This window comes from Helianthus annuus, chromosome 5 (assembly GCF_002127325.2).
Source record: "Helianthus annuus cultivar XRQ/B chromosome 5, HanXRQr2.0-SUNRISE, whole genome shotgun sequence".
Classification (NCBI taxonomy): Eukaryota; Viridiplantae; Streptophyta; class Magnoliopsida; order Asterales; family Asteraceae; genus Helianthus; species Helianthus annuus.
In genome coordinates this window covers 133,715,658-133,737,911 of record NC_035437.2, presented here as the reverse complement: position 1 = coordinate 133,737,911, position 22,254 = coordinate 133,715,658, and the positions used below count along the sequence as shown (strand labels likewise).

Here is a 22,254-nt window from a genome sequence, read left to right as displayed (position 1 = left end):
TCTCCGAATCCAAACGCGCCGCTGCTACTCCCTCCTTGTTGTTGGGCTCCCTCTTGCTGCCTCGGGTCAAGCCATTGAGAATGGTGAAGTGGTGGAGTCGGATATGAGACACTACCGTCATAAGGCGGTAACGAGGCATAATCCACATGTTGTGGATCCTCAACAACCGGCCTTCCGGCATGCCAATCTGCATGCATCCTCCTCGCTTGATCGTCATGATATCTATTATTCGTATCCACCTCTCGGGAATACGCCAATGTGCGGTTCCATGCCTCAGTACGATCAAGATTATGTTTTAACGACCGCTCTATACTTGCACTATTCCTCGTGTTTTGATCGTACAACGTCCTCTCCGACCCCGACCATGTATCAAAAATAGATGCCGGAGGACGTTGACTTTCAATCACTTCTTGCATTGTACCATGATAAGCCCAACCCGGCTCATAAGTTTGTTGCGCATAGTTGTCACACCCCTAATTTCCACGTGTCACCGGTGGGCCCGGTGGGGAGTATAGTGACGTAGTTGGCATCATCATAGACAAACAACACAATATATAAATGCACAGCGGAAGCAAAGATAGATTCATTTCAACTTTAATAAAGTGTAATATTAATTATCACTAATAGTTGAAACGGATCCAGAGGCGGATCAAAATAAATATAAGATATTGTTCAACAGATTTATTGTCATCCAAGCTTGCGAGACTTATTGTGGACGCTCTAGAAGACAGCCAGCCTATTTCGTGTAGTACCTGCACTTAACCTTTTGGGAAAATACGTCAGTTTACACTGGTAAATACAATTTAACTGACTCATTTTGAAAAAGGTTGAAAATTGATTTAAATGCACATGGCATAGAAATAGTTTTATAACTTGGAATAATTATGCAATATAATCTTGTAAGGGATTTACATGTTACTTATGCGTTCAGTAGCCCGATCCGTAGACCGGGTTAAAGATTAAAAGTCACACCACAATATAGAGTTATACACTGACGGGTGTACGCCTACACCCCGTGCTCAGGTCGTGGCCATCTCGTAAGATGATGCCAAGGATATCCGGGACATGATCATTAACCCCCCAAAGGCTTTGAGCAATAAAACACATTCAAAACAAGGCATCTCAATAAATTTAACCTCTACTCGATTAAAGAATTCGATGCCGGACCAAGCGGTATTTTATATACCGTATCCCAAGCCCGTATAGGGAAAATAAGTTAAAAGTATTTACCTTGGTAAGTATAAATCACAACTAGCAAGTGAAGGTAGCTTTTATTGGTTCTTCTATTCTGGAACAAAGGTTTATAATAACCTATTAGACTTCTAACGGGTCTTTATTTAAGCCTAAGCTTAGACCGGTTAGTTTTAAGGACGATACGGTTCAAACGCACGATTAAGCGAAGACCGGATAGAACGTGATTTAGACCCGACAAGTTTGAATACTTGTATAACATGGGTATGCTAAATACATTCTGGATTTTGAGTAAAAAATGATAATGTTTGACCCGTTTCGGTCAATTTATGCAAACTAATTACATAAACCGAACCGAATGCTAAAAGAGCGTTACGGGTAACCGTAAGAGTCATATGCAAGTTCCCTGAGATAATATGCTCTAAATATGTCATAATATCAGTAAGTTATGTTCTATTATGCCCCGAATGAATTTAAACTCAACTTATGCCTTATAAGGGCATTTCGGTCATTTAAAAGATTATAAAAGAGTTAAATTTGTAATCTGAGTTGTAGATCTGATTCATACAGTAAAAATACTTAATTTAACATATTATAACAGTAGGGTATGACCCATATATGAAATTTATCATTTTAAAATCAAACTATGCCCTAAGGGGTATTTTGGTAATTTCACAAGGGCTAAAAGTGTCAAAACTGGAAACCTGAGTTCAAAAACTTATACTTACTGTTATTTTATAAAAATATACTAAGAATATCAGTAGGTATCAACCTTATATGTTTAATATGGTTATAGCGCATACTAGGCGTTAAAAACGCTTAAATAGGCGATTTAGAGCCGTTTCCGGATTTTCAAAAGAAAGCTGATATTTTTATATTTCCAGAATGCTCAAAATAATTTATTTAATAAATGAAATCAGTGGAAAAAGGTTTGGGGTCAAAAAGATTTATAAAACTCATTTTATGGCTTAAAAGGGTAAATTCGGTATTTACCGAGTTAAACTTAGAGACCTATGATACGATCAGCCAAAAAATAAATAAAAATCTCTAAAAATCCCAAAATATTATATAACATTAGTGGGTAAAAAGTTTGATATTAAAAAGTGGGTTTAAATAGGCTATCCGTTAATTACACCGTTTACTCAACATAAAGCTTTCAAATTACCATATTGTGCATAACTCTAAATCTGGACTTCAAACTGATATCAAATTTTTGGTGCAAGTTTATAAATCAGTAACAAACGTTTCTACTCTTTCACTTTTTCAAAAATCGCGTTTTATAGCAAAAAGGGCAAAATAGTCATATTTAAGCATGCATGGATCCGAATCGAGAGTCAAAGAAAAAGTCATTTTTATAAGACTTTCGGTTCCGATCCGGGTTTATACTGAAAATTGTCGAGTTGATCAGGATGAAACATGTTCTTACACTAATTTCAAAGTTATTTTGATGATCAAACAGGTTGCATGTGATCTACATTGCTATTTATGCTAGATTTTGCAAAAGCACATTCTGTTGACTTTTTAAGAAAAGCTTTGACTCGACAATCATCATGCTTAGAGTGGAAATCAGAAAATACCCTTTTGAGGGTTTGTTTCCCACATAAATACCAACTTGTAGGTACTTTCAATTTGAGAAATGACTGAGCCATTTTCGTTTAATCGTAAAGTCAAACTAAATTTACGACGGATTGACTTTCGGTTGAATAACTAAGCTAGGACGAATTAGAGAAGGTTATGAACACTTACAATGGTCCTAAATAAGCTTAGAGATCACTAGGAAGGTGCCTTGTCGTCCAGAAAGCTCCAGGAGTTGATCTTGTGAATTTTGAAAATGCAAGTGTTCTTGGTTACAACTTCAAGTCCCCTTTTATGAAGATTTTGATCTGATTTTAAGTTGATACAGGTGTTATGAGACCTTTACAAGTGTCCTCAATTGCATGTAAGTCGATTGGTGAGTTTGGGAGGTGATTAGAGCTGGTTTCCACTCGCAAAACAGACCAAACTGGCAGCTGGTCGCTGTATTTTATGGTGGTGACCCGTAGGCGGGCCGCGAGGCCACTCACGCGGGCCGCGTCCCAGCTGGTGACCTGTTTAACAGGTTTCAGCAATTTACAGTTCAGCCCCTGATCTTTGTAACGTCGTTTAGTTCGTTTATTTAGCAGTCTAGACCCTCAAATCTGGTTTTTAGGAACCTTGGGACTTTTATAAACATGGCAAAGTCCTCGGTTCACTTTGCGCTCACCCGAAAAGTCATAAAATTCATGTTGACGCATTTAACCCTTCGCGTACGGTTTTGATCATAACTTTCTCATACGATAACGAAACTTCATGAAATTTTTACCACCTATTCTCGTGAGTATATTTTATCATTGCAAAGCTTCGGGTTTGCCAAAAGATCACTCAGAGGTATAAATTCAACATGTTGACACGTTTAGCCCCTGTAGTTTGTAATTCCTCACTTTCTTACATCTTCCGCTTCGTATGATCCATGATTTATCCGTTTGAGATTATAAACATCATGTAGGGTTATTTTAGTGCCTATTTATCCATTGTTGACACTTTGGACCCTTGTGTTCACATAGTTTCACTGTTTGTCAACTTTAGTCCCTCTAAAGTATGTTTTCACTCATTCAAAGCTTATGCCACGTGTCATTGCATTATTGGACGTAAATTTCTGAGGTGTTACATCCTCACCCCCTTAAAAGAAATCTCGACCTCGAGATTTACTGGAACAAATGAGGGTATTTTTCTTTCATCGTGGATTCTACCTCCCATATGTATTCGGGACCTCTACGGGCATCCCATTTGACCTTAACAATAGGTATATACTTCTTTCGGAGCTTCTTCACCTGTCGATCCTCAATCGACAATGGTTTTTCCACAAACTTCAGACTTTCATCAATGTGTATATCTGTATGCGGTATGACCAGTGATTCGTCAACGAAACACTTCTTCAGATTACAGATGTGGAACACATTATGTATACTACTAAGTTCTTCAGGTAAGTTTAGCTTATAGGCAACTGATCCGATGCGTTCGATAACCTCAAAAGGTCCTATGTATCTCGGGCTCAGTTTACCTTTCTTACCAAATCGCATCACTCCCTTCCAGGGTGATACCTTAAGCAATACTTTGTCACCTACTTCGAAGTGAAAAGGCTTACGCTTTGGATCAGCGTAGCTTTTCTGCCTATCTTGGGCAGCTTTCAAGCGATCACGAATCTGGACAATTTTGTCCGTTGTTTCAAAAACCAAATCTGGTCCTGATAACTGAACTTCTCCTACTTCTGCCCAACAGATGGGTGTTCTGCATTTTCTACCATATAATGCCTCAAAAGGCGTAGCCTTAATACTAGTATGGTAGCTATTGTTGTAGGAGAACTCTATCAATGGTAGGTGGTTATCCCAACTACCACCTAAATCAATCACACATGCTCGAAGCATGTCTTCCAATGTTTGGATTATACGCTCACTCTGTCCGTCTGTCTGCGGATGGTAAGCCGTACTAAAGTTTAAGCGCGTACCCAAAGACTGTTGGAAACTCTTCCAAAAATGAGAGGTGTATCTCGTATCTCGGTCAGAGATAATCGACACTGGTACACCATGTAGAGCTACGATCTTATCCACATACAATTGAGCTAACATGTCAGAGCTGTAAGTTTCCTTAATGGGAAAAAAATGTGCTGACTTGGTTAGCCTATCTACTATAACCCATATAGTATCGTTTCCCTTTCTTGTCTTGTGCAATTTGGTGATAAAATCCATTGTCACCATTTCCCACTTCCACGTGGGAATTTCAGGTTGTTGAAGCAAACCTGACGGCTTCTGATGCTCAGCTTTGACTTGCGCACAAGTCAGACATTTAGCTACATACGCAGCTACAGACTTCTTCCAACCAATCCACCAGTAGTTTGCCTTTAGATCCTGGTACATCTTATCAGCACTAGGATGAACGGAATATTTGGAGCTGTGGGCTTCCTGGAGGATAACATCTCGAAGTCCTCCATAAACAGGAACCCATATTCGCCCATTCAGTCTTAGCATTCCATCCTTGTCATAGGATAACTGCTCCTCAGTTACTCCTAGCTTTTCTTCAGGATAGTTAGCTTCCAACACAGCTTCCTTCTGTGCAGCTAACACCCTTTCGTTTAAATTATTCCTTATTTCTATGCGCTTGGCATTTATTCTTATCGGCTTCACTCTTTCTTTTCTGCTTAAGGCGTCAGCAACTACATTTGCCTTGCCTGGATGGTATCTTATCTCACAGTCGTAATCATTTAAAGTTTCCATCCATCGTCTTTGTCGCATGTTCAAGTCCTTCTGATTGAACAAATGTTGAAGGCTCTTGTGATCCGAATAGATCACGCACTTGGTTCCGTACAAGTAGTGTCTCCAAATTTTCAATGCAAACACAACGACACCCAGTTCTAAGTCGTGGGTGGTGTAGTTTTTCTCGTGCACCTTTAGTTGTCGTGAAGCGTAGGCAATGACCTTGCCTCTCTGCATGAGTACACGGCCCATGCCAGTGTGTGACGCATCGCAATACACCACGAAATCTTCTATAACATCGGGCAATGTTAACACTGGTGCATTGCTCAACTTCTTCTTCAGAATGTCAAAGGATTCCTGCTGCTTAGGACCCCAATCAAACTTGATCTTCTTACGTGTCAACGAAGTTAGGGGCGCAACAATCCTTGAGAAATTTTCGATGAATCGCCTATAATATCCTGCTAATCCTAGAAAGCTGCGAATCTCGGTAGGTGTCTTTGGCTCTTGCCAATTCATAACTGCTTCTACCTTGGCGGGATCTACTTGGATACCACGCTCACTTACCACATGTCCAAGGAATTGGACTTCTCGAAGCCAAAATTCGCACTTTGAAAATTTGGCATAGAGCTTCTCATGATGTAGAAGTTTGAGAATACAACGAAGGTGTTTCTCGTGGTCAGTCTGGTTCTTTGAGTAGATAAGGATGTCGTCAATAAAGACGATGACGAATTTATCCAGATAAGGCTTGCAGACGCGATTCATGAGATCCATGAATGCGGCTGGTGCGTTAATGAGCCCAAAAGGCATCACTAGGAACTCGTAATGTCCATAACGAGTCCTAAACGCTGTCTTGTGTACGTCTTCATCCTTGACCTTCAACTGGTGATAGCCTGACCTCAAGTCGATCTTTGAGAAGTAGCTTGCCCCTTGTAACTGATCGAACAGATCGTCGATCCTGGGCAATGGATATCTATTCTTGATGGTGACTTTATTAAGCTCACGGTAATCGATGCACAGACGCATCGATCCATCCTTCTTTTTGACAAACAAAATCGGCGCTCCCCAAGGAGACGAGCTAGGTCTAATAAAACCCTTAGCTAACAGATCATCTAACTGCGTCCTTAACTCCTTCATCTCTGTTGGTGCCAACCTATATGGTGCTCTCGCTACTGGCGCCGCACCCGGAATGATGTCAATTCGAAACTCCACTTGCCTATCCGGCGGTAAGCCAGGTAGTTCGTCCGGGAAAACTTCAGGGTAATCCGAAATGACAGGGATATCCTCAATCTTTGGCTTTGGCTCATCAACAGTAACTTGTGCCATGTAAATGACACAACCCTTCTGCAGGCATCTGGATGCCTTGAGCATGGACACTTGCTCGGGCAATCCATGCTGGGTATCTCCTTGGATAGTGAGTGACTCATCGGACGGAGTTTTAACTACCACTTGCTTTCTGTTGCATAGAATCTGGGCTTGGTTATGTGACAACCAATCCATACCTATCACTACGTCAAAACCGGCTAGCTTAAAGGGAAGTAAGGTTAATGGAAAAGAGTGATTCCTAATGGATATAACACATCCATCTAAAACAGTTGAGGCGGTTTCTATGGTTCCATCAGCTAATTCCACCTCATACTTCACACTTAAGGCTTTTACAGGTAATTTTAACAACTCACAGAATTTGTTATCTACAAAAGACTTATCTGCTCCAGAATCAAACAATACTCTAGCAAAAATATCGTTTACAAGAAAGGTACCTGTAATCACGTTGTCATCTTGAACAGCTTCCTTAGCGTCCATTTTGAAGACTCTTGCATTGGTCTTCTTTCCATCATCGGCTTTCTTAGAGTTCTTTGGGCAATTAGACTTTATGTGCCCTTTCTCGTTGCAACCGTAACATGTCGCATCCTTCAGACCCTTACACTTCAAAGTCGTATGATCAGTAGATTTGCAGATTCCACAGGGTCTCGTGTGGGACTGCGATTTCGACTCTAAGCGACATTTCCCAAAATGATTCTTCTTGCAGGTTTTGCATTTGGGCTTATCCCCTGATTGTTGCCCATCTCTCTTAAATCCCGACCCTTTCCTGTGGTCGTTATTCCCTCGGTGTCTCTTCTCCGATCTCCGTGAGGTATCGTCCTCACGCTTTCTCTTATTCTCTTCCGAGTTCCTAAGTGCTCTCAACCTGACTACGTCCTGGGTGAGAGAGAGAGATAGATCAGCTACTGATCTAAACGTTGTAGGCCTCGATGCCTTAACACTTGCTTTAATCTCAGGGGCCAAACCCCCAATGAAACGGGCAATCCTTCTCGGCTCTGGGGTTACCAAATAAGGAACCAACCTAGATAGGGTATTGAAAGTGGTGAGGTATGCCTGGCAGTCTAGATTTTTCATCACCAAAGACACGAAGTCTGACTCGATCCTTTCTACTTCATGTTGTGGGCAAAAATTCTCTTTAATAAGGGCTACGAACTGATCCCATGACATACTGTAAAGTGTGGCCTTTCCGGCAGCTTGTAAGAGGGATTTCCACCACGCTAGTGCGTCCCCTTTGAACGATTGGGATACGTACTTCACTACATCCCGATCAGCACATCCGCTGATATCTACTACCGTATCCATTTCGTCCAACCAGGTCATACAGTCTACTGCTCCCTTCTCCCCAGTAAAGTCCCGGGGTTTACATGAGACGAAGTATTTGTATGTACATGACTTATCACGTGGTTCTGGCTTATGCTCGACCTTCTTTGACGGGATACTGTTTTGGTTGGATGAATGTCGCTCATCATCCTTCTTGAGCTCATCTTTCTTGGATGCATCCTTCTTAGAGAGTGGTTTGGTATGAGCCTCCGAATGACCCTTGGTCTTGGAATGTGGCGCGGACCGGGCCCTACTTCGGGTCCTACTTGGTTCACTATATTGCCTTTCAATGGCTTTGGCAACAGCATTTTCTACTAATGCTTGTAGCTCCGCACCAGTTATATGTATTCTAGTGTTATCTGGGCCTTCCTCTGAGTGATTGTTTACTTCTTCAGACTTAGCCATGTGGCTTTAGGTGCTACATAAAAGTAAGGACAAGGTCTATTTAGAAGCCTAAACAGTATTATCGTTCTTGACGATTTATTAACCATGGTAAATAAGAGCCATATTAGTTAATTAGTTTCATTCAGGACTTTTTATTAGCTACTTTACCTGAGAATGAAATATATATTGGCACAATAGGCGTAGTCACTTGGACAAATTCCTAAATTTGAATTTAGATTCTATAGGATTAAAATTTGAATAATTAAAATAATCAATCCTTTTCTTGGCAGGGGGTCTATAAACCACGGCCGCCTTTTTGTTTTATGTGACATTAGTTATAACCCGTAGGCATTATGTCACAATCAGATTTATATATATAGAATATAAGTTTGGATAATTTATTAAAAGGGTGACATGTGTGATTTTACGGATCACACTAGCCAAGAATGCTAACATGTTTACAGATGTTAACAGAGATTGAATCTTTTTAAACAGGTTCTACCATATTGGCCAGGTCTTTAATATGACATTCAAGCTAGGTTTTACCTTTTTAAGATTCTTATTATTAAAATGGTAAATTAGAATAATAGTTGCTATTTTTCATTTATTCGTATATTATATTCATGCATATAATTTAAAAATGAAAAACTTAAATTAACCATTTCAAATAAAATTAACTTAACAAGAGTTTGCCCTAAACGGGACTTTTACACAAATAACATACCCACGTAGGGGCTAAACTAACAAACAAACCCACGCAGGGGTCAAACAGAAACAACAAACCCACGCAGGGGTAGAACAGAAACAAACAAACCCACGCAGGAGTCAAACATAAAGGAAAAATTATGCCCACGCAGGGGCAGAGTTCAGGAATAAATGTCCTCGCAGGGACATGATTAAATAACTAGCAAACAAAGGATTTAGTAGTCCTTCTTGCTTTTTCCCTTGATTAAATCTACCATCTTCTTAAACATCCCACGATTATGCCGACGCTCTTCCCGTAACTCATGCCGCATCTCGCGTCGCACATCATTTATCCCTTGAAGGATTTCTTGAACTTCTGGCGGCGACATCATCGGTGCCGGTGGTGGTAGCGGATATTGCGGTGGTTGAGGAGGCTGCGGCTGCTGATATCCATATGATGGGTATCCATAGGTCGGTTGTCCCGTAGTCCAGGGACCTCCAAAAGTACCTTCCGGATTGAGAGAGTTGTAGTTCGCAGCTACCCAGTAGGGATCCTCTGTAAAGTTATAACCTGGGGGAAACGTCTGCTCGAAGGGATTGTATGCTGCCGCGCTAGTATAAGCAAGAATTGGGTTTCCGAAATCCTGTGGTGGTGGTGGCGCGATTGGCGCAGATGTTACTTCTGAGACGGGATGTGACGATTCTCCCATCTCTGGTTCTTCGTGTAGGGGCGAGTATCGGCTGCTACCTGAATGTGGAGGGGTCCCGATGCGTATTCCCCTCGTGTGGACATCCGTGCGTTCCTTCCTCTTCGCCTCGGAGGCGGAGGAGGCAAAACCGGAGGTGGTGGCGGAGGTGGAGTGACCACATCACGCCGGAAATCCTCAGAAGGATTTTGCTGCTGCTGTGGCAGCTGTTGCTGGGAGTGCAAGGGAGAGTTGTGTTGTGGCTGGTGCAAGGGAGAGTTATGGTAACTAGGGGTAACTACCCAGTCATGCTGCCTAAATTTCTCCTCAAAGCTGTCGGGACCATTGTATGGTGATCCCACAAAAGGTGACCCATCAGAAATCTCGATAGGGTGGTTCGGAGTTCCAGATGGTGGCATTGAGGGATCGGTATCTTCATCGACCTCCATCGCATTGTCGCCAGGGAAATGGTCTTCTGGTCCAAGTGGGTTAAAACCCATAGGCACATCAAGGTAGTCAGCAGGGTTGAACAGGCCTTGGAAAACAGGTGATGGTTGGTCAAAGGGTGATTGGTGTCCTTGGAGAGGAATATAGGACTGGTGAGAGTTGTGGGGCTCATTTTCTGATTGAGGCCCAAAGGAGTGTGGGATAGAAGGTGAGGTACTCTGTGAAACCGAGTGCCTTGCGGGTTCAGTAAAAGACCTCCACAGATTTTGAGCACCTGTGTTATGGGAGCCTGAAGGTGTTCGCCTGTGCGAAGGTCCGACTTCATGGTCGTTTGGGGCTGCATATGCTCCTTGTCCCCTTCCTCTTCCTCTCATACGTGGCGGCATTTTGGTGAACCTGTCAAAAATCAAACAAGTGACACAACAAAATATATATAAGACAAAGTTAGAAAAAAAAACAAATTTTGGATATTTCCTAAGTTCTTTGTCTAGACTCGAGAATCGAGGAATGTGCAATTGTGTAAGTGAGATTAAACACAAAAGGCCAGTGTTTAATTCACTCAGAGTTGGCTCTGATACCAACCTGTCACACCCCTAATTTCCACGTGTCACCGGTGGGCCCGGTGGGGAGTATAGTGACGTAGTTGGCATCATCATAGACAAACAACACAATATATAAATGCACAGCGGAAGCAAAGATAGATTCATTTCAACTTTAATAAAGTGTAATATTAATTATCACTAATAGTTGAAACGGATCCACAGGCGGATCAAAATAAATATAAGATATTGTTCAACAGATTTATTGTCATCCAAGCTTGCGAGACTTATTGTGGACGCTCTAGAAGACAGCCAGCCTATTTCGTGTAGTACCAGCACTTAACCTTTTGGGAAAATACGTCAGTTTACACTGGTAAATACAATTTAACTGACTCATTTTGAAAAAGGTTGAAAATTGATTTAAATGCACATGGCATAAAAATATTTTTATAACTTGGAATAATTATGCAATATAATCTTGTAAGGGATTTACATGTTACTTATGCGTTCAGTAGCCCGGTCCGTAGACCGGGTTAAAGATTAATATTCACACCACAATATAGAGTTATACACTGACGGGTGTACGCCTACACCCCGTGCTCAGGTCGTGGCCATCTCGTAAAATGATGCCAAGGATATCCGGGACATGGTCATTAACCCCCCAAAGGCTTTGAGCAATAAAACACATTCAAAACAAGGCATCTCAATAAATTTAACCTCTACTCGATTAAAGAATTCGATGCCGGACCAAGCGGTATTTTATATACCGTATCCCAAGCCCGTATAGGGAAAATAAGTTAAAAGTATTTACCTTGGTAAGTATAAATCACAACTAGCAAGTGAAGGTAGCTTTTACTGGTTCTTCTATTCTGGAACAAAGGTTTATAATAACCTATTAGACTTCTAACGGGTCTTTATTTAAGCCTAAGCTTAGACCGGTTAGTTTTAAGGACGATACGGTTCAAACGCACGATTAAGCGAAGACCGGATAGAACGTGATTTAGACCCGACAAGTTTGAATACTTGTATAATATGGGTATGCTAAATACATTCTGGATTTTGAGTCAAAAATGATAATGTTTGACCCGTTTCGGTCAATTTATGCAAACTAATTACATAAACCGAACCGAACGCTAAAAGAGCGTTACGGGTAACCGTAAGAGTCATATGCAAGTTCCCTGAGATAATATGCTCTAAATATGTCATAATATCAGTAAGTTATGTTCTATTATGCCCCGAATGAATTTAAACTCAACTTATGCCTTATAAGGGCATTTCGGTTATTTAAAAGATTATAAAAGAGTTAAATTTGTAATCTGAGTTGTAGATCTGATTCATACAGTAAAAATACTTAATTTAACATATTATAACAGTAGGGTATGACCCATATATGAAATTTATCATTTTAAAATCAAACTATGCCCTAAGGGGTATTTTGGTAATTTCACAAGGGCTAAAAGTGTCAAAACTGGAAACCTGAGTTCAAAAACTTATACTTACTATTATTTTATAAAAATATACTAAGAATATCAGTAGGTATCAGCCTTATATGTTTAATATGGTTATAGCGCATACTAGGCGTTAAAAACACTTAAATAGGCGATTTAGAGCCGTTTCCGGATTTTCAAAAGAAATCTGATATTTTTATATTTCCAGAATGCTCAAAATAATTTATTTAACAAATGAAATCAGTGGAAAAAGGTTTGGGGTCAAAAAGATTTATAAAACTCATTTTATGGCTTAAAAGGGTAAATTCGGTATTTACCGAGTTAAACTTAGAGACCTATGATACGATCAGCCAAAAATTAAATAAAAATCTCTAAAAATCCCAAAATATTATATAACATCAGTGGGGTAAAAAGTTTGATATTAAAAAGTGGGCTTAAATAGGCTATCCGTTAATTACGCCGTTTACTTAACACAAAGCTTTCAGATTACGATATTGTGCATAACTCTAAATCTGGACCTCAAACTGATATCAAATTTTTGGTGCAAGTTTATAAATCAGTAACAAACGTTTCTACTCTTTCACTTTTTCAAAAATCGCGTTTTATAGCAAAAAGGGCAAAATAGTCATATTTAAGCATAAACCGGTAACATGCATATGAATCGGACAAGTGTTGAACTAAGTTGTAAAATCTCAGAGAGTTGTACATATATAAAAAATGGTCCAAATTAAGCTCTAAGGCAGATCTCAAACATGCATGCATGGATCCGAATCGAGAGTCAAAGAAAAAGTCATTTTTATAAGACTTTCGGTTCCGATCCGGGTTTATACTGAAAATTGTCGAGTTGATCATGATGAAACATGTTCTTACACTAATTTAAAGTTATTTTGATGATCAAACAGGTTGCATGTGATCTACATTGCTATTTATGCTAGATTTTGCAAAAGCACATTCTGTTGACTTTTTAAGAAAAGCTTTGACTCGACAATCATCATGCTTAGAGTGGAAATCAGAAAATACCCTTTTGAGGGTTTGTTTCCCACATAAATACCAACTTGTAGGTACTTTCAATTTGAGAAATGACTGAGCCATTTTCGTTTAATCGTAAAGTCAAACTAAATTTACGACGGATTGACTTTCGGTTGAATAACTAAGCTAGGACGAATTAGAGAGGGTTATGAACACTTACAATGGTCCTAAATAAGCTTAGAGATCACTAGGAAGGTGCCTTGTCATCCAGAAAGCTCCAGGAGTTGATCTTGTGAATTTTGAAAATGCAAGTGTTCTTGGTTACAACTTCAAGTCCCCTTTTATGAAGATTTTGATCTGATTTTAAGTTGATACAGGTGTTGTGAGACCTTTACAAGTGTCCTCAATTGCATGTAAGTCGATTGGTGAGTTTGGGAGGTGATTAGAGCTGGTTTCCACTCGCAAAACAGACCAAACTGGCAGCTGGTCGCTGTATTTTACGCTGGTGACCCGTAGGCGGGCCGCGAGGCCACTCACGCGGGCCGCGTCCCAGCTGGTGACCTGTTTAACAGGTTTCAGCAATTTACAGTTCAGTCCCTGATCTTTGTAACGTCATTTAGTTCGTTTATTTAGCAGTCTAGACCCTCAAATCTGGTTTTTAGGAACCTTAGGACTTTAATAAACATGGCAAAGTCCTCGGTTCACTTTGTGCTCACCCGAAAAGTCATAAAATTCATGTTGACGCATTTAACCCTTCGCGTACGGTTTTGATCATAACTTTCTCATACGATAACGAAACTTCATGAAATTTTTACCACATATTCTCGTGTGTATATTTTATCATTACAAAGCTTCGGGTTTGCCAAAAGATCACTCAGAGGTATAAATTCAACATGTTGACACGTTTAGCCCTTGTAGTTTGTAATTCCTCACCTTCTTACATCTTCCGCTTCGTATGATCCATGATTTATCCGTTTGAGATTATAAACATCATGTAGGGTTATTTTAGTGCCTATTTATCCATTGTTGACACTTTGGACCCTTGTGTTCACATAGTTTCACTGTTTGTCAACTTTAGTCCCTCTAAAGTATGTTTTCACTCATTCAAAGCTTATGCCACGTGTCATTGCATTATTGGACGTAAATTTCCGAGGTGTTACAGTAGTCGTAAAACATACCACCGTGACCTCCACCATAACCCCCTTGACCCACATTCAAGTTCACCCCACCTTGCGGTTGCTCCTCATAATCTTCATCCCCGCTTGGGATCTCTGCTTCACTCTCGGGTTCATCCTCTTCACCCGGTAACAAATCTCTCACATTTGCCTTAAGAGCTCTCCACCTTTGGCCTTCCGACTTTAACTTGTGATAACGCTCCGTCTGAGTATACGTCCAAACACTCCCCAACTTATCCAACGTAAAAGGCTGGTGCCTTTTTGTTACTCCCCGATCTTCAGATGTTATCGCCTTCTGCTGTTTCATCAATCCCATAATTATTCGACAATACGGGACGATGTCTCTTCCAAACTTACTCCGGCAGATCCATAAGTGGTTCATGATAAGATAACGTATCAGAAAACGTGGAGCCCCATGCGTCAACGAATAAAGAACGGGCACCTCCGGAAACCTCACCTGTTCTTTGTCTCCCCTTCTTGGAAGGACATTGAGAAGATAGATTGTATGCAACAATTTAGCTTCTATCTTCAAATTCTTCCGGTATAGAATACCACTGTATTTACCAAGTAAAAATATTGCTGCCAACATATCATTCCATCGAACATGTTTCTCCGGTTTAAGCAAGAGGTCATCGAGAGTGGGAACCATGTAATCACGAGCCGGGAGACTATCATACTTCCCGAGCTTCTTTAAAGTGTCAAATGACATCTCCACTGGTACCCCGTGCACCTCACCAATCAACTTCATCTGTGACGGCTTGTTAAAATTGTGACATTTCAAAGTCGCCATCCATTCTTGTATCTCGGTCATAAACAAGTTGCTTTTGTCTTTGTCGAAACATTTGAGCGCTGATTCCCATCCTAACGCCCGAAACTTATCAAACACCCCAAATTGTTGGAACTCCACTTCCCGAACCTCTCGTTCACAAATGAAGGCCGCCGCCTTGTTCTTCAACTTATTCATGCAGTCATGGTAAAGTGTCGGTTGCCACTCCTCTGCTTGATCATCTAATGGACCCGAATTCCACACCGGCTTTTCACTCGGATCCAACTCCATCTCTTCTTCACTCCCACTCTCGCTTTCACTTATACGACCCATATATTGCCTTTTTGTTCTTTTTGTTTGCCTTTCCCTTTTGATGATGATGAACTCGATCCCGCTTGTTCTTTCGTCTTAGCCATTTCCTACACACATTAGACAATCAACAAAAGCAAACACAAAATTAGACTCCTTCCTCCTAAACATCCCCACACTTGCTTGTTACTATGGTTGTAGATGTTAGTGAACTACAATGTATAAGTTCTTCAAAAATTTGGGCATGGTGTCTCTACAATGTAGAAATCCCCAAAAGTTCACTACTTTACCCACAACTCCTACATCTACAACCATATCCATGTTCAAATAACCCATTTCATAATCATATCTAAGAACAAGCAAGTGGGTATGGGCAAATAACCTAAATAATCTTACTTTTCACAATGTAGCATCAAAATACAACAAATAAGCTTTCATACCTTTGCTTGAAGATGCTAAAGTGCTTGTGAAACAAAAGCTCCAAAAACCCCCAAATTTTTCGAACTAGGGTTTGGGATTCGGACCCAAAAACAGTGTTTTCTCCTAAATCTCTTGTCAAAATCAGAAACTACGTGAAAAATTAGTCAAGATAGACTCCGATTTCACTTAGTTTGGACAAGGATTGAAGGAGCTATGAAGGATTGAAGGTAGAAGAGCTATGGAGGTTTGTGGGTTTTGTTTGAGAGAGATGATGTTGATAGATAGAATGTAGAGTGCAAAGGGTATGTGTGGCTAGGGTTAACTCTCGTAAGCTGCTGTTATTATGTTTTTTTTTTATTTATATACGGAACCCCAAACGACGGAACAAAATTTCACCGTACCGTAAATTACGGTCTCACCGTAATTTACGGTGAGACCTGGACTTCAATTCTCCGCCGTAAATCAGTAGACCTATACCGTAAAACTCAGAAAATTTCATCACTCGCCGTAATTTACGGTATAACCGTAATTTACGGTGAAAACTGAACATGAAATTCCACCGTTAATCAGTAGAGTTTTACCGTAAAGACCAACAATATTTCCTTTCCACCATAAATTTACGGTAAAACCGTAAATTACGGTGGATACTGGGCGATCCTGATTCATGCAAAATGCTGTTTTAAGGTATCATTTTTTATGATTTTCAATTTTTTGTCGATTTTTTTATGTTTTTTTTAACTTTTCAAAAACTTGTAAAAATTACCCTACCCCCTCAAAAATCCCGTGTTGTCCTCAACACAATGTTAGAGTAATTCGAGACCCGAACATCCCCACACTTGTTTCAAACACGGATTTTGAGGAACTATGGCAATTGTGCAAATTATACAAAACAAACAAAACAAAATACTACTATGTACACTACCAAACCTGGGCCTCTCATGGTTGTTCCTCATCGACCGGGCGCAAGATGTAACCCGCTTTGTCAAGCTCCAAGTTGTTGATGTCGTTCCCCTCCAAGTACGGCTTCAATCGGTGACCGTTTACCGTTTGTTGTTTCAATGTTTGCTCGTCTTGGATGTCTACACCACCAAATCTCCCAACTCTCCGAATGACATACGGACCCATCCATTTGCTTTTGAGCTTGCCCGCAAACATCCTCAATCTTGAGTTATACAACCAAACTTTTTGCCCCACTTCGAATGTTTTCATTCTCAATTTCGCATCATGCACTTTCTTGAGTTTATCTTTATAGGCCGATGCACATTCATACGCCTCATCTCGAATCTCTTCTATCTCGCTCAATTGCAACTTTCTTAACTTACCCGCCTCATCATAATCCGCGTTGACCGTCTTGATCGCCCAATGTGCCCGATGCGCCAACTCCATTGGCAAGTGACAACCCTTACCATACACCATCCGGTAAGGTGTTGTGCCTATAGGAGTCTTGTAGGCCGTTCGGTATGCCCACAAAGCATCATCTAACTTGCTCGACCAATCCTTTCTATCCGTTCTTACCGTCTTCATGAGGATCTTTTTGATTTGACGGTTGGACACTTCGACTTGTCCACTTGTTTGCGGATGGTAAGGTGTGGCAACTCGGTGGTTCACGCTATACCTTTTCAATAATTTCCCGAAGTTGAAGTTCTTGAAATGCGAACCACCATCACTTATAATAACCCGCGGGATTCCAAAGCGAGAAAAGATGTTAGATTGAACAAATTTACAAACAACCGAATGGTCATTCGTTCGTGTTGCAATAGCTTCGATCCACTTCGAGACATAATCCACCGCTACCAAAATGTATAGAAAGCCATTTGAATTCGGGAAGGGACCCATAAAATCTATACCCCATACATCAAATATCTCCAAAACCAAGATTGGTTGTAATGGCATCTCATCCCTCTTCGATATGCTACCCATCTTTTGGCAATTTATACAATTTCTGGCGAATTCAATTGCATCCTTGAAAATGGTGGGCCAATAAAAACCACATGAAAGAACCCGATAGCCTGTTTTGTGCCCACTAAAATGACCCCCACATGCGGACGAATGGGCATGGGTCAAAATTTCCAACACTTCTGTTTCGGGCACACACCTTCGTATAACTTGATCCGGTCCGATCTTGAAGAGATCCGATTCATCCCAAATGTATTGCTTCACTTGAACCATGAATTGTTGTCGACGCTTTTTGGTCCAATGACTTGGAATGGCACCCGTGGCTAAGTAATTGACATAATGAGCATACCACGGTGCAACGAAAGTGGAAACGGCTAAAAGTTGCTCGTCGGGAAAACTTTCATTAATTTCACTCACATCATCGGTCCCTTCCACCGGAATCCGAGACAAGTGATCCGCTACTACATTCTCACTTCCCTTTTTGTCTCGGATTTCTAGATCGAACTCTTGTAACAATAAGACCCACCGAATCAAACGAGGCTTCGCGTCCTTTTTCTCCATCAAGTACCTGACCGCACTATGATCCGAATAAACCACCACTTTGCTTCCCCAAATATACGAGCGAAACTTATCCAAAGCATACACCACCGCTAGTAATTCCTTCTCGGTTGTGGTGTAGTTAAGTTGCGCTTCGGATAAAGTTTTGCTTGCATAGTAAATAACCACCGGTTTCTTGTCAACCCGTTGACCCAAAACTGCACCAATAGTGGTGTCGCTCGCATCACACATTATCTCGAACGGCTTTGACCAATCTGGTGGTTGCAAAATAGGAACCTTGACCAAGTGTTCCTTCAAAATAGTGAAAGCTTGCATACATTCGTTATTAAAATCAAACGGGACATCTTTCAATAACAAGTTGCATAAGGGTTTGGTGATAACACTAAAACCCTTAATGAAACGTCTATAAAAACCCGCGTGTCCCAAGAATGACCTTACACCCTTAACATTTTTCGGAGGTGGCAAAGATGATATTACCCGTATTTTTGCCTTATCCACCTCCATCCCCCTTTCAGAAATCACATGACCCAACACAATGCCCTCTTGCACCATGAAATGACTTTTCTCCCAACTTAGCACTAAATTTTTCTCAACACATCTTTTTAACACTTTTTGTAATTCATTGAGACAAGCATCAAAACTAGTGCCAAAAATGGAGAAGTCATCCATAAATACTTCGAGCGACTCTCCAACCATGTCCGAGAAAATACTCATCATACATCGTTGGAAGGTTGTCGGAGCATTGCACAAGCCAAATGGCATTCGCCGAAAGGCAAAGGTGCCATATGGACAAGTGAAGGTGGTCTTGTGTTGCTCATCCGGGTGTATGGCGATTTGGTTGTAACCCGAATACCCATCCGAAAAACAGTAGTATTTTTGACCCGATAGTTTTTCAATAATTTGATCAATGAATGGTAGCGGGAAATGATCCTTAGAAGTGGCGGCATTCAATTTTCGGTAGTCAATACATACACGCCATCCGGTAACCGGTCGGGTGGCAATTTGTTCACCACTTTCATCCTTGACTACTTGAATGCCGGCCTTCTTAGGCACAACTTGGGTGGGACTCACCCAAGCACTATCCGAAATTGGATAAATAATTCCCGCATCCAACCATTTAATTACCTCTTTTTTAACTACCTCCCATAGGTTCGGATTCAATCGCCTTTGAGCCTCTCGTGTCGGCTTTGCATCTTCAGTGGTAATGATTTTATGCATGACAATGGATGGACTAATTCCTTTGAGGTCGGCAATCGTCCATCCAATAGCTCCCTTGTTCTCTTTTAAGACCTCCATCAATGCTTGCTCTTGTGCCAACACCAAATTAGAGGCAATAATGACCGGTAAGGTGTCATTATCCCCTAAAAACACATACTTCAAGTGGCTAGGCAAGTCTTTGAGCTCCAAGTTTGGTGGTTCCTCTAAGGATGGTTTCGTACCCGAATCAATCTTCACTGGTAGACCCTCGAACTGGTGGGTCCATGGTGGCCTACCTTCTTTCAACGCCATTGCATCTTGCGCTTCCTCTTCAACCCGGAGTGCATAAGCATGTACCTGTTCAGAAAAATCACACAGGCAAATATCCAAACCATCCTCCTCATACTCATGCGGGTTGCATCCATCAACTATATCTGCCATGAAACACTCATCAACACCGTTAGCATTAGAATTGTTAGTAAAAACATTCAAACGCATTTTTCTATTTCCAGAAGCCATATCAACTGTACCAAATCTACAATCGATAATAGCATGTGCGGTGCTTAAAAACGGCCGACCCAAAATTATATTTTGTTGTTGCTTAGGGTCCGCCGATGAGTAATCCAAGACTAAAAAGTCAACCGGGTAATAAAACTCATCAATTTTCACAATTACATTTTGAACCATACCCCGAGGTAACTTATGAGACAAATCGGCTAAAACAACCGTTGTCTCCACCCTTGCTAACGGACCAAAGTCATATTGGTCTTATAAGCCCCCCGGTAAAATACTAACTCCGGCTCCAAGATCTAGCAACGCCTTAGCCATTTGAAAATTTCCAACTTGTATATTAATCAATGGCGTGCCCGGATCTTGGAGCTTAGGAGGAAGCTCCCCATTTAAAACTGCACTCACTTGCCCGGTTAAATCCACCCGCTTAGGCACTTTCTTTTTGTTTTGCCTTTTTTGTGTACATAATTCTTTTAAGAATTTTGCATAAGCGGGGACTTGTTTTATTGCATCGAGAAGTGGGAGATTTATTTTCACTTGTTTAAACATGTCCCACATCTCCTCTTTTAGAGGACCTCTCGACACAATAAAATTTTTCTTTCCCGGGTCAAGTAAGGCCGATGGAAACGGGACTTGACTCGGTTCACCCTCAAATTTTTCATTCTTTTCATTTTCACCCAAACCCGGTTTTTTAACAATTGTTTCTTTTGGTTTAACCGGTGAAACTTCATCATCACTTTCATTACCCGTGACATCCTCAACTACCCCCTCAACCAATTCGGGTGACAAATTGGCTTTGAACTCTTTTCCACTTCTCAAAACACTAACATGATTAATATTAACATTACCTCGTCACGAACCATGTGAAGGGTTTACCTTAGTGTCGCTTGGAAGTTGACCCTTACCCTTCTTCAATTCCGCCACATCGGTTGCTAATTGACCCATTTGGGTTGTTAGTGATTGGATGCTTTTATCACGAACCTCGTCCTTTTGCATTAGAACTTCATCAAGTTGGTTCCGTTTTTGCATCTCCATTTGCATACTCTTTAGCATCTCCATCATCTCGTTTCCACCCGAAGACCCCCCTTGTTCTTGACCCGTTTGGTATTGTTTTTGATAACCTTGGTTATTTCCGCCTCGATATCCACCTTGGTTATTGTAAGATTGGCGTGAACCAAAGTTACCTTGGCTACCTTGAAAATTCGGGTTTGCTTGATTTGAAGGATTCCCGTACCGAAAATTCGGGTGGTTCTTCAACCCGGGGTGGTAGGTATTAGAGTTCATGTTGTTGTAACTCCTACCACCTCCTCCTTGACCTTGACCTTGAACCGCATGGACCTCCTCGTATTGCCCTTCCAACATCCCTTGGCAATTTTCAGCCGCATGACCTATTTCATTACACAAAGCACAAACATCATAAATTTGGTTAGTGGTTTGAACATTACCATCATCTATGGCGTGCACTTGAGGTCGGGTAGTGGTCGGTCGGGCTCTTCTTGAAGCTTGAGCTTTCCTCTTTGATGTAGTTGCCATGCTTTCCAAGAACTCCCAATCATCGTTCTCATAATTTGTTCCAAAAGTCCCACCGGTAATAGACATCAAATCACGTGCATCTTCGGCACTCAACCCCTCGTGAAAGGCATTCATCAACTCCCACAATTCAATTCCATGGTGAGGGCAATTTTTAATCATCATATTGAAACGCTCGAATGCCTCATGAAACATCTCACCATGTTGTTGTTGGAAGCTTCTCAACCCCTTTCTTGCATCGTTGGTCTTTTGGGCGGTGTAAAACTCATCCAAGAAAGTTTGTTGCATCTCCCCCCATGTATATATGGATGCTGAAGGTAACGTGTAAAACCACTTCTTCGCCTTATCTTCCAAAGAAAATTGGAATAATACCAATTTAATATCGTCGGCCGAAAACCCTTAACTCCCAAGAGTGTTGCAAATCGAGTCATAAGCCTCTAAATGAAAGTAAGGCTCCTCCGTTGCCAACCCCTTGTACTTTGGTAAACTTTGCAAAGAGTTGGTCCTTACTTCAAATGTTCGCCCTTGATCATTATGAGGAATGACTACCGGTGAAGGGTTTTGAGTGATTACCGGCCGAAAATGTGCTTCGATGCCCCTCACATTTTCTATAAGGTGTCTCCTTGGTACACCATAC

The 22,254-nt window shown here is 41.0% G+C and overlaps 1 protein-coding gene and 1 non-coding gene across 2 annotated transcripts; one reads left to right on the top strand and one right to left on the bottom strand.

Moving 5' to 3' along the window:
• Positions 1 to 9,512: 9,512 nt before the first annotated feature.
• On the bottom strand, positions 9,513 to 10,674 carry LOC110943984 (pollen-specific leucine-rich repeat extensin-like protein 2). Its single transcript, XM_022185713.2, has 2 exons — positions 9,867 to 10,674; positions 9,513 to 9,610 (listed from the first exon to the last, which is right to left on the bottom strand). The coding sequence occupies exons 1-2, from the start codon at positions 10,672 to 10,674 to the stop codon at positions 9,513 to 9,515; spliced, it is 906 nt and encodes a 301-aa protein (XP_022041405.2).
• An 11,076-nt stretch (positions 10,675 to 21,750) lies between these two features.
• Positions 21,751 to 21,856, top strand: LOC118492644. The gene has a single exon (XR_004894648.1). It is a non-coding gene; the product is annotated as a small nucleolar RNA R71 (small nucleolar RNA).
• Positions 21,857 to 22,254: the final 398 nt, after the last annotated feature.